The 13,443-nt window shown below is 47.1% G+C and overlaps 1 protein-coding gene across 1 annotated transcript; it reads right to left on the minus strand.

The window, feature by feature from the left end:
• Window positions 1-261: 261 nt before the first annotated feature.
• LOC116821423 (nodal homolog 2-A-like) lies at window positions 262-5,711 on the minus strand. The gene is made up of 3 exons (XM_032774619.2): window positions 5,194-5,711; window positions 2,066-2,886; window positions 262-1,111 (listed from the first exon to the last, which is right to left on the minus strand). Exons 1-3 carry the CDS (start codon window positions 5,504-5,506, stop codon window positions 959-961), a joined length of 1,287 nt encoding a protein of 428 aa, XP_032630510.1. The 5' UTR covers window positions 5,507-5,711; the 3' UTR covers window positions 262-958.
• Between the last annotated feature and the right edge of the window lie 7,732 nt (window positions 5,712-13,443).

Here is a 13,443-nt window from a genome sequence, read left to right on the forward strand (position 1 = left end):
CACGTCAAAAATCCTGCAAACTAGAACCTTTTCCGAGTGCAGTGTCTAGAAATATAGACACCGAAGGAAACAGTGCTTTCACAACCCCTGAGGACAAGGGCAGAGCAGATAACGCTTATTGGTTTGGTTTTTACACATAATACAGCACGTAGAAAAGGGAAAGCCCATACAAAGGAAAGTAACTAGCATGCTGCATTTTTTTTTGCTGGAAAACTGTTTTGTGCAAAAAATAATAATAATAATTAATAATAATTCCCAGCTCTAGTCAGCAGTTCTGCCACCCCTCTAGGTGCTCTGACCTCCGCCTCTTTGTGAATTACATGATTCTCTTGGTGACCATGCACAGAACAAACTCCGTGTGCATTACTATGAAAGTAGCGATAAAAATCTCTTGGCCTACATGCATGAAATATAGATCTATGTATTTACAACATTCACAGAACATTATGAAGAGTTATTTACATCTGAGAGAGTACGTTTTGCTGGTCAGCATTGGCCCAGTTCAGACAAAGTTGCGGCACGGGTTGCTGGGGGAAGGAAACATCCATGAAATTCCCCTTGCAGAGCTTGTCTTCCCAGATTCTCCCATTGGGGTGGGGTCTAATGTCAAGGGGGAGTGTTGTGCATTTCCCACAGCCCTGCCTTTATCCTCCTCAGTCATCTTCTCAGCCTTCTCTAGTGAGGGCTGCATGGAAAGGCCAGGTCAGAATCCCAAGAGGACAGCACCATGCAGGAAGCTTGATCCCTGTCAAGTATTAATCAGTGGGTGGGTGATGACCTGAGCCTTTGTCCTTATAAGCATTTAGACTTCAGATGCTTGGGGATTGGTTCCTGGCTCCACAGGGCTTATTCCCTGTCACCTCCAGGGTGGGACAAGCCTTGAGTCTCATGTTGGTAGCCTGGCCATGCTCATCACTGAGCTGCAGGTTCTCTGTCACCCAGAGGAGAAGAGCTTGCTTCAGTTGCAGCCACATTCCTCAATGATCATGTCTTCATGGTGACGGAGGACGACTTCCCCTTTCTCGTAGTACAGCATGGAGAGGGGGCTCATCTTAACTGGAGCACAGGCTGGACAGGGCACCCGGTTGGGCTGGTACAGCTTCAGCAAACTCTGTTGGGAAAGGGAAAGGCATTAGTCACCTGGCTTGTACCAATGCAGCCTGTGGCCAAGGTTTGCCAACAAGTCTAGTGACTGTGGATGCCCCACTTGAGACCCTTACATAGGCCTGATTCTCAGAAAGTGCTAAGCACCTCCCCTTTGGGAATCCGGCCCTGGCAAGTCCTCTCTAGCCATGCTCCCAAAATCACTAAACGGTCAGTTCCAGTAGCACACGCAAGCTCCAGCCATGAATTAGGATCCCCTTGTGCAAGGAGCTGTACAAACGAAACAAAAGCTTCCCCCTGCCCCCAAATAGTCCTTGCTCTGTGAGTAGCCCTGCTGAAGTCGGTGAGGTCACTCCTAGAGCACAGTACCCACTCAACAACAGTATGGGTGGCCCTTAAATAGCCTGGATGCACCAATGTTCTCAGGATAGAACCTGCTGCAGGTAAAGGAGCCAACCCTTGCACAGAACCCCATTGGCTGCAGGGCCTGACTGATATTCCTGTGGCATGAAGGAGCTGCTTTCACGGTGGTGCTTAGGCCAGCGGGTAGTGACCACTTGAGAACCTCCCCATCACCCCAGTCTTAATTAACCCCAATGTGTTCGGGTGGCAGAAGCCCTGTGCACTGAGATATTTTAAAACCAGACTAGACCATACTCTAAAAAGCATAGTGGCCAATCCTGCAGTGGCTTTAGGATGGGAACGGGGACGTGGACTTAATGGGTCCTTCCCGTTTTGAATGTCTTTGGTTCTAGGATGCTGTGGTTGGCTTAGCAGTTCATTTGAGACGTAACTTGGGAAATTGTTCACTATTCTTTTGTGTTTCACTGTAATCTCCATGCGCAGCAGACCACACCCTGCACAGAGCCAGGGGACAGCTCATCTCGTAGTGCTGGGGAGCAGTTCAGGGAACCTCTTCAGGAAACCTCTGCTCTAGCAGAGACGAAGAGGCCTCATTTACCTGGATATATGCATGGTTAGTTGGTTTGAAGGTCTCATCCACGGGCGCTGGGCACTCTCCCTCACACCGGTAGGCGTTGTACTTCTTGGGGTAGACGATCCAGCTTCCCCAGCCAGTCTGCTCAAAGTTCACGATCATATCCACCCTCCTGCACAGAGACCTGCCTTCCTCCCCCAGGCCTGGGGTGGAGAGGTCGGCCATTTTAATCCTTTGCCTCTCCTGCTTGTTCCGGCGGTGCCGGCGGTTCCCCAGCTCTTTGGAGGCGTTGTCAGTCATGACATGCTTGGAGGTCTCTGCAGTTCTGATGAGGGTGGATGCCCGAAAGGGCTCTGCTGAAGGTTTATCTTTGGAGAAGACAACCAGCAGGACCTTGTCTGTCACACCATGGGACACAGCTGGCTCCACCTGGCTGAAGCCACTGGAATTCTGCACACCCGTTGATCCAGTGGCATTGCTGTCTGACCCGGTCCTCTCTCCCCTCTCCTGCGCCTGGAAGCCCTTAGCATCTGCATGCTTCCTGTTGCCAGAGGCCACCCATTGGTGGAGCCATGACTGGAGCAAGCTGGTGATGTTGAACACTCTCCAGAAAGAGTGGCTGACAGCGGGACTGCTGGTGAAGGTGCCCAGGAAGAGCCTGTCCACACAGGTCTGGTTGCCCTGGCACTTGTGCTCGTGGCTGTGGTAAATGTCCACCGTCACATTGTGGGACTGGGGGAAGGACAGCAGGCGGACCCGCAGTTCAGCCAGCCTCACCTCATGGCTGCTGGAGATGGACGTCATGTCAAAAGAGAGAGTCCAGTGATCCCCTGCCTGGAGAGAACCTGCAAGAGACCAACACAATGCCAGAGGTGAGGGACCTGCCCAGCACAAAGCATTCGCTCCACAGCCCTTTCTGGGGACTGTAAAGAATCCAGGGGTTGCCCATGGGGCACTGGTATTGCAGTGAGGGGCGGGCAGAGCTGCAGTGCCCCAGGAGAGCACTGGGGGGCACAAGGCCTCCTAGAACTTCTGGGGGTGCAGCTGCTCTTTGCCTGCTCACACAGCCCTCCCCCCACCCAAGCCCACGAAGGCCAGTCCTGCTGGTTGGTGCAGGGGGTTAGAGCAATAGGCCAGGCCTGGGGGAGCAGGCCTCTCGCTGTCACAGTGGTCATGTCCCCCAGGTGTGGGATGCTTTGCCCCATTCCAGAGCCAGGAAGTATGGCAGGAATGAACCCCAAACTGCACTCTGCCTTCCCTCACTAATACCAGCGCTGCAGCAGCAGCTGAGGGTTTAATGCACCCCACTAGTACTAACTGATGATTATACCCCCAGCAAGAGGGGCAAATCTAATCCTATGCCCTCTGTTCTACAGGAGGTCAAAGTGTGACTCCTCCCCACATCCACCAGCTGCTTCTCCCAGCATCCCTTCCACCTTACCCCAACTCGGTTGCAGCCAGCTTGCCCTGACCCATAGCACTGATTAACACAGTCCTACAGTTAATGAGGGCTGGGGGCTTCAAGGAACCTTTAAGGGAATGAGTGGTCAAAATCTCATTAAAATTCAATGGGATTGTGGCTTCTAATGTACTTAGATGCCTTTGAAAATCCCAGCCTAAGTAGTTTTACTTTTGTTGGGTTGTTTGCAAATGTAAAGTACCATAGCATCCACCAATCAGCCAGGCTAGGCTTTGATAGCCCATTCATTTCCATAGGATCAGGGTGCTGCATAAATACCTACTTCTCACCTAGTGCTTTTCATCAGTCGTTCTCAAAACCCTTTGCAAAGGGGATGGGGAAACTGAGGCACAGAGCAGTAAAGTGACTTGCCCAAGGTCACTCAGCAGAGCAGTGGCAGAACTGGGAATAGAGCTGAGTCCTTGCCCAGGTGTCTAGCTCCTACCGCACACTGCCTCCTGATAGAATTGTTCATTAATGCTGTTCGTGCTGTTGCTATTGGATAAAATTTGCACATTTTACCCAAGTGACTTAGGGTACATGCTTTTGAAAAAGCTCCCTGTTGTCAGTTATTTACAGCATTAATAATATAAAGTCAAGTGGAGAAAACAGGAATTATGCTGATGGGAAGAAGCCCCACCCTTATTCCAAAGCACTAGAATGAGGTTTGCCAGGGTGTCTATTTCCTTCCTTCTAGTAACTTTGCTAGATGGTTGATTATTTAAAACTTTCCTGGAGCTGGCCATGCTTGCTCCTGCAGCTATTTTAGAGGCTTTGCTTGTCATCATACAGTCTTGTTCAGAATGTGAGGCCACTGCCGCTGCAGTCGGCAGGCCGAGGGCTCCCATAAATGGAGTGAGAAATGCAATGCCCATCTGTGCGCTAAGGCTTTGAAAACTGCCTTGTGAATTAGATGGTCTGCTCCCTTCACCTTCCCCAGGGCCTGTTCTCCTTGCTGTGTCCATGTTCCCCTTTGCATCCAATAAGCAGTTAGTTAAAATCACTGCACTCTGCCCCTAAATACTGCAATAGCACTCAGCTAACTCTACAGCCTGAGATGACACCGGCGTGTTTAAGGGCACTAGCCAATCTCCCTGATCCCATGCTGGCCTTTGGCAGGCTGAGGAAGGGACCTACTCCGCTGTACAAAGATTTGCCTTTCCAAATAACCTGCCAGCCAAAGTCTGGATACCAAAGGCAACACCTTAGCTTTTCAACCACTGGCAGGGGAAGCCAGGGCAAGCATCCTCCCACTGTAGAGTTCAGGATCCAGGCTCAGAACTGACCCCTTCGGAGCAAGACACCCCCCACCCCCGCTTCCCTACTCCATGTTTTCTCCCTCTCTCCCCCCACATGCCACCCATTAACAAAACAGCAACTGGCTATTGCCCAAGCTTGTTCCTGCCAGATGTCAAAACAGTACAGATGTGGATTGGGTCCCCATGGGGTCCCTTCTTCACAGACGTCTGGGGTCCCAATCCACAAAAGCAATGGATAGAAGCACTGGAATAGCCAACGCCCTACAGGGAAGAGTCTGATAAGCAGCAATCTGTCAATAAGGTACTGACAAACCTGAGGGCTCAACCCCCATCACTGCATTGCTGCTGCTGAGCCAGATATTAGGGCAAGCTAGAAACACAGGGAAGGAAGAAAGGAAAAAAAGAGAGAAAAAGAATAAAGGAACATCACCTACTTCTAGCCACGAGGCTTAAGACTGAGTCAGATTCCTGCAGTGCTGATGTCTCCATGGTGGGCTGTCCAAGGTGATTCCCAATGACCAGAGATCTGTACAGCTGCATCATGTACAAAGGGTACCGGAGAGCAGGGTGTGGGTGCCGGAAGCCACGGGCTGTAGACAAATTCTTTAGCCCTGGGCTAGGTCCTGCTGTATGTAACTGCTGCTCATCCTTCTGCTGTGAGAGACTAGTCCGCTCTGACGTGCCCAGCTGCATGAGGATGAGAGCCCAACACACCAGCTCCAAGCCACATGTGTTCCTGGGTGGCATAGCTGCTGCTGCTCTCTGAACTAAGCTTCTTACACTTCCCTCTGGCTCCTTTCAACACCCGGAGCTGTCTGGCTCTCTGAGTGTCTTTCCTCTTCACTGCTGCCTATCGACACTATATACCTGAGGCTCCCTGAGCAGGCTCTAGCCTGCAACCTTTGATGTCAACACTCCCTCCATCCTGAGTCCAGAGCTGTCAAACCTTCTACAGTCTCCACATGGTCCCTATTCTTATGCAACCCCTCCCTCTAATGAGGAAGTGATGGGAAGACACACAGAGCAGGTGATTAATTATCTCTCAAAACTCTTCCCCATTATGCATTGGCCCAAACTGGAATGTGGCCTGAGTGATCATTTCCCAAGGGCCTGAGAATGGTCAGATCCTGAAATTCCCCTTCATTTTGGTGCATTTGCTGGTGGCTTCTGCTTTTACACTTTGCCCAGAGAGGGAATCTGGATTTGGGTGGCAATGCCTCTGGTTGTTAGAAGCTCATGATTTTAGTCTGGGTGATTGCCGTGTGGCACTTGTGAAAAGGAGGCTGTGGAGGTGAAGGGTGAATTGTTTTATTGGGACACTTTGCAGTGCAATAAGTGCAAATTAAAGTTATTCAGAGCATGGAAACAGGCTGGCTGATTTTAACAGCAGCAAACTGAAAGTGAAGTGTCATGAGAGACAATATAAAGCTAAATTTTTTATGATAAGGAAAGCACAGAGATTGCGGAAGAACAAAGAGGAGAGAGAAGACTAGGGCATTTCACTCCCTGTTTTTGCTTGTTGCTTTAGTTTTGTAAAGAACCTACCAGTTCCTTTTTACTAAGATCCCATTAGAAAATAGAATTCTCTCTTCACTCCAGAATGGGCATACAGTTAGACAATAACTGAATTTCTCTAACCAATAAGAGGAAGCAAAATGCTTTTTTTGACAACATCCCAGTTTCAAAGCAGAATTTCGTCTCTCTTCTTCAACTGGGCAGAGAAATTCACATCAGTAACATGCCCTGAGGTCAAAGTTTGGTCCTGTGTTCAGTCTGGTTTACGTTGTGCCATACTGTTTTATAAATCAGTAGAGTCCTCTTGAGTAACCCTTTTTACAGCAGCACTGTCACATTGCCAAGCATTTCCCCAGTATCCATCACGGTGCTGGGAGAGTGCTGTGCTGCTGGAAGTGCTCCTGGCACATGAGGCATCCTATGTGGCCACTTCGTTTTTATGGCATGTTTCATAAAGAGTAGGGGCGCTGATTGGCCAAATTCCAGTGAGGATAATTCTATTCTGCCTCCCTGAATTCCACCCGAAGCATTTTCAATCAGATAGAATACTCTCCCGCTAACAATAGGATTATTTATTGAGTAAGATGCTGCTCCGCGTGAGAAGGGGGATCAGACCCTGGCATGGGGAGAGTAAGGACATACTGAGAGTTTGTGGGAAAAGTCGGGAACTGAACAGAGATCTCCCAAGTCCCAGTCTACTGCCTTATATTCAAAACTAAATCACGCTCCTAAATCTTTATATCCTATCTACCTACTGTGCAATTTTTATGTATTGTGCGATGCCATCTGAAGCAGGTATATTAGAGGACAATGAATGTAATTTAGTCCCTAGCCTTGATGGAATAATACATGCGTAAGGGCTATAGGGAACTGTCTGGCTCCATGTGATTCAATGGATCTTTCAGCTAACTCGAGTTGCAAAGGCAAGCGCTAGGATACAGAGATCTCTTGTGGATTTGCCACTCCCTGAAGGATTTTGGGCTCATAAACCAGCAATCCTGTATCCATTTAAGGACCCAGTGGCTTCCTGTGTGGAAGTTCATGGGGGAAATTCGAGTGCAGGATCTGGTCTTGTCATTTTCCCGCCCCAATCTGTGATGGGCATAAACTGGCTGCTAATCTATGGAATAAAAACATTTGTTTGCTTAATCTAGTTGTACTTTGACACACATTGCTGCTGTAGGTGAGAAATATTCTTTGCCTTGCAGCTCTCCAGTTGGAGGAGCCATGAGGGAATGTTTTGATTCCTGCTCCACTGCAGACTCCCTCTGTGACCATGGGAAGTTGCTGAGTCTGTCTGTGCCCCAGCTCTATCCGTACGATGGGGACAAGATCATTTCCTTCCTCACAGAGGTGTGGTGAGGATAAATGCACTGGACTGTGAGGCACTCGGTGAGGCAGGCCATACCTAACATACATAAATGGAGATGGCCCACCCATAACAGGAGAAGAAGCGTATGTCCCGGGTCAGGTCTTTCACCACCAAGCTTGCCCACGGAAACCAACATCTGCCACTGCTTTAACCAAATCTGTGCCCTTGGAAACCCACGTCTCCTCAAAGAAACATACCAGTGCCCTGGCTTCCTGCTCTTCATTTAACTACCCTCAAGGACTCTCCAGCCAGCTACCATAATGAGATCCACAGCAGCAAGACCAGCCACCAACACCAACCCCTCCCAACAGAGGGAAGGAAACTGTGACTCTAGGAAGAAGGGCACCAGCCTTTCTGGTGTTCAGAGGTGTTCTCCACGGCACTCTCTGTTCTCCTAGCCAGTCATTGGCAGCAGCCCTGGCAATACGCCTCCACTCTACATGAAAGAATCCATCCTTGTTCTGATGCTTCAGATCTCATTTGAACGTCCAATCAACTTCAAAGCAAATCCTATCATCTTCTTGATTTGAAAGGAAGTTCCAGCGTTGATCCATAATCCACTCGGGCTTGTTTACCTTGTTTCTTTTTATACTGCCTCGCGCCTTGGCAACATGACGTCACATGTCTGGAACCTGCATCTGGCCTTGCGTCTGCCACGGGCAGCAGAGGAGCCGCAGTCATCACTACTAGAGGCAACGATGCCCCACCCATCAGACTGCAAGGTAAGGCAAGACAGATACAAGGTCATTGGTGGCTAACCCAAACAATGGTCCAGATTCATCCCTGGCACAATCCCATTTACAGAAGTCAATTTGATCCATTATGCTAAGTTCTGAAGGCTGCTGAATGCAGCTTCAGTGGACCACCAAGGAGAGAGGGTTACAAAGGCGGAGGGCCTCTTAATGAGACATCCCTGCCAGTGGCCCTGAAGAGTTCAGCCCCCAGTACTGAGACCAAGAGCCTCCCAGGTCACCTTAGCTGTTGTAATGGGATATAAAGTGAGAGGCATCTCTGGGTTAGTGGGTCCCAGACAGCTTAGCGCAGATTGTCACCAACAGCTTCATGGCACCCTCAGATGAAGCCAGTACCAAGACCTGAACATGGGTGCAATAGGACCACAGTGACCTGCCCTGCTTAGATCATCTGGGTATATCTAATTTAACCAATTCCCTGCCATTGCAGGGGTTACCCCAGTCCCTCCTACTCTCTGCCTGTGTCATACAACAGTTTAGTCTCCTAAGGGCTGTAATATTTTGGTCTAATTCAGGTTGTTGTGGTTGGTGTGCTGTGGCTGGGTGGGGTTTAGTGTCCTGTGGTACACAGGAGACCAGATGATATGGTCCGGTTAGGCCAGAAGGGACCAAACTTTATGGCTCTGTCAGAAGGCACATGGCTGCATTGCATTGCATGGCAAAGGCATGGAAGTCCATTGTGAGGCCACCATCTCTTGGCCAGCCACGGATGGGGAAAGGTCCTTGGGCCCACGAGCTGTGATGAATCCAACTGGAGTCTACCTTGCTGAAAGGCAGGCAAACATTCCCAGTATTCCCTTTTGCTGCCATTACCACTGCCACCTCCTTTTGCTTTTCCAGCAGCTGGCTTGCTGGCACCCAGGTCCTTCTGTTAGCCACACACTTTGGATGCTACAGTCTCATTCAGCTTTGATGATGATACTCCTTTTTAGTGTATCCGTGCAGCCCAGGCTGTTTCACCACCCCTCCCAGTGTCTTCACACACTGCACTCATCGACTAGAAGGGGAGAGGAAACCTATCCCTTCATGAGAGAGCAATTGCCTTGTGCTGCCCTCTGGGGTTCCTCACAGAGGAGGATGTTGGAATCACTTTCAGAGTGTAGACTCTTTGGGCCAGCCATTGTGTCTGCACACAGGAAGGAATGTATGTTTAAGGCAGGATTGGTGACAGTTAAACTGACTCAGATGGAATAGAAGTAAATCGAAATGCAAAATGAAGTAAATCCATTTTTTAAAAAATTCGTCTTAGGTGTTGTAGAGAAGAATTAGTAATAATTAAAAGGGAAGCTGCTACCCTGATGATCAAATAATGCAGCATAGGCTGGAAAAGCTCTGCTCTGAGAAAGTGTTGGAAATCAGTGAGGGCCTAGAAAGCAGGTTCTGTCACTCACGCTATGTTTTGCTCTTAGTTTGTTTAATGCAGCGCATGTCTGGCCAACCAACTGTGAGATCAGCCAGGTGTAAGGTTTGAAAGAAATGGTAGAACTTGTCCAACACAGATCAGTAGCTCTATTGAAACAGAACCTTTTATTTTTTTTCCCCAATATATCCCTCTTGCTTATCCTTGAGTGCATATACATATACTGAAACATTCAGCCCTCACATAAGCAGGTTCAACTTTGTGAGTTTCAAGGCTGTTTAAGGAGCAGTTTCACATATAGCCGTGTGTGAACATTTTAAATAGCACCCAAGCCCTATTTTCAAAAGTGACATGGGTACTTGGGCCCCAGTGGAAATCAATACGAGTTAGGAACCTAAAAACCCTTGTGGCTCTGGGCCTTAGGAGCTTACTTTAAATTCAATGGTGGTTAGGCTCCTAAGTCACATCACATGCTTTTGAAAATGTTACTCTGAGTCTAAAATTGCAAAAGTAAGGTATTTCCGGGGTCCACTGACACTAAGGAGTCGTGGAAAGATGTCTGTCTGCTAGACATTTTAAGCTTGGACGTTTTGTGGCAGTATTGTTTGCATACTTCCCTTTACTTAAGCAGAGCTGTTGTTATTCATGGATTCATTTTCCCTAATGCAAATGTAGGGCTGTTATTTCTGGGAATGTTTTGTATTACATTGCTTTCTAGCATTCGTCTTTCTCCTTCCAGGCATGTCCCTGTGAGCTAGCCTCTGACATGGGTTCCTACTGCCACCCAGCGGCCAGAGAAGTAAATCTTCTCTTTCCCTTACTGTCTTTTTCCCAGAGAAAGGTCTCTTGGGACTATTTTCCATTTCACCCCAGCACGAAGTTAACATACAAGATTCCAGCTCTCTCCTCTGCTGTTAACTTTTCACCAGCATGCATTATCTGGGATGAAGTGGAGCTATATTTTCCCCATCTTGTGAAACACACTGTCCATATTCTCACCGTAGTTATTCCCATCTACCAAGATGAACCAGGTAACTATAGGTCAGTTAACCTGACGTTGATCTTGGGCAAAATCATGGAAAGGCTGATACAAGACTCAATCAGTAAAGAATTAAAAGGTGGTAGCATAATTAATACCAACCAGCACAGCTGTATGGAAAATAGGTCTGGTCATCTAAACTCAATATCATTTTTATGCGATTACAAGTTTAACTGATAAAGGTAATTGGGTTGACATGGAAAAACTTCTATAAAGCATTTGATTTAGATTTGCCAAGTATGAGCACTATATACAATCAGTATAGCTCAGATTACATAGATTAAAATCCAGCTAACTGGTTGATTTTATAAGACAATTGTGAGTGAGGAATCATCATCCAAAGGAGGTGTTTGCAGTGCAGCCCCACAGGGATCTGTTCTTAGTGCAATGCTATTCAATATCTTTATCAATGATCTGGAAGGAAATACAAAATCATGGCTGGTAAAGTTTTCAGATGACACACACATTGGTAGAGTGGCAACTAATGATGAGGCCAGGTCAGCAGTACAGACTGACTTGGATTACTTTGTACACTGGGCTCATTTATACAGCAGTGAATTAATACAAGCAAATGCAAAGTCACATATCAAGGAACAAAGAATGTAGGTCTCAATTAAAGAATGGGGTGGAAAAGTACCCCAGAAAGCAGTAACTCTGAAAAGGATTTGGGGGGTCATGGTACATGATCTCCCAGCGTCATGCTGTTGCCCAACAGTACTAATGCAACATAAGATGGGGAATATCAAATAGGAGTAGGGAAGGAGTATTAGCTTTGTATACCGCATTGGCGAGACTATTACTGGAATGTCTGGATTCTTTATCACTTAAAAGTCTTTAAGTCAATACTGGATGTCTTTCTAAAAAATATGCTGTAGTTCAGGGGTAGGCAACCTATGGCATGCGTGCCAAAGGCGGCACGCGAGCTGATTTTCAGTGGCACTCTCACTGCCTGCGTCCTGGCCACTGGTCTGAGGGGCTCTGCATTTTAATTTAATTTTAAAAGAAGCTTCTTAAACATTTTAAAAACCTTATTTACTTTACATACAACAATAGTTTAGTTATATTTTACAGACTTACAGACAGAGACCTTCTAAAAACGTTAAAATGTATTACTGGCACGCAAAACCTTAAATTAGAGTGAATAAAAGAAGACTCGGCACACCACTTCTGAAAGGTTGCCGACCCCTGCTGTAGTTCAGCCACCAGTTATGGGCTTGATACTGGAATCACTGAAATTCTATGGCCTTTTATTGAGTAGACTTAAAATATATTCATCTATGTATGTAGCTCAGAATAATATAAGAACAGTCATACTGGGCCAGAACAAAGGTCCATCTAGCCCAGTGTCCTGTCTTCCAACAGTGCCCAATGCCAGGTGCCCCAGAGGGAATAAACAGAACAGGGAATCCTCAAGTGATCCATCCCCTGTCACCCATTCCCAGCTTCTGGTAAACAGAGGCTAGGGACACCACCCCTGCCCATCCTGGCTATAATAGCCATTGATGGACCTATTCTCCATGATTTTGTCTAGTTCTTTTTTGAACCCTGTTATAGTTTTGGCCTTCACAACATCCTCTGGCAAGGAGTTCCACAGACTGACTGTGTGTTGTGTGAAGAAATATTTCATTTTGTTTGTTTTAAACCTGCTGTCTATTAAAATAGTAGTTTAACTAGAAGTTAATATTAAAACAGAAGAAGAAGTTTGGTCTATGTTAATGATAGTATACGGCTCATAGCACTGAATTCAGAGGAGCTGTAAGTTGCACATTAGTAAGTTCATGTGAATATGAATTTAATGTGAGGGTAAACTGTTGTAACTTACCCGGCAAAAGGGTAGGGTTATAGCAGGAAAAGCAACAAACAGGAGAGTACAGGGAGCTTTAAGATAAAGTAAAGGGGGAGATTGATATCTCTTAAACTCTCCTGTTAGTCTTGCTAGCAGGAGTTTGTTATAAATCAGTTACTTCACAGATGATCCCTATTGCCATTTTAAGATGAAAATGCGACTGATTCTTGATACATGATTTTTATTGGTATCTGACCCAGCACCAATTGAAATGGCTCTGGGTGGAGCTGGAAGCACAGCAGAATACCAAATGCACATACTCCTCCTCGCCACACAACTCTGCACATGCTCAGGACATCAAGGATCCGCTCTGTCTCTAGCTCAGGATCAAAGAGTCCAGTTATGGCCCCACAGCCACTTAGGAAAATGAAAAGAACATTGTTGTTTCTTCCTTCTGAAGTGTTTAAAATATTGATGGCCTTTAAAAGCGCTTAAAGCCAAGAGAATTTGGACTTAGAACAGACTGATCTTGAAAGCCTGCTTTCACTCTGAGGAAAACGGACTCATTTAACTCAACTGGGGCAAAATGCTACACTCTAATGCGGGCAATGTACCTCGATTCCCAGCACGTGTAGAACTCAGTCAGATCATAGGAATGGTCCTTTCAGTCTGGCATCTTGTCTCCAACACCACCAGTACCAAATACTTCAAAGGAAGGTGCAAGAAACCCCATTCTGGACAATGATGGAATAATCCACCTGGATGAAGAGTTTTTGGTGTAAGCAGAGGTGTGAGTGAGAAGAATTGTGCATACTTCTGCAGTGCCAGAGCCAAAAGGACTTGGAGAGACTCAACCCCAC

The sequence above is a fragment of the Chelonoidis abingdonii genome, chromosome 2 (assembly GCF_003597395.2).
Source record: "Chelonoidis abingdonii isolate Lonesome George chromosome 2, CheloAbing_2.0, whole genome shotgun sequence".
NCBI lineage: Eukaryota > Metazoa > Chordata > Testudines > Testudinidae > Chelonoidis > Chelonoidis abingdonii.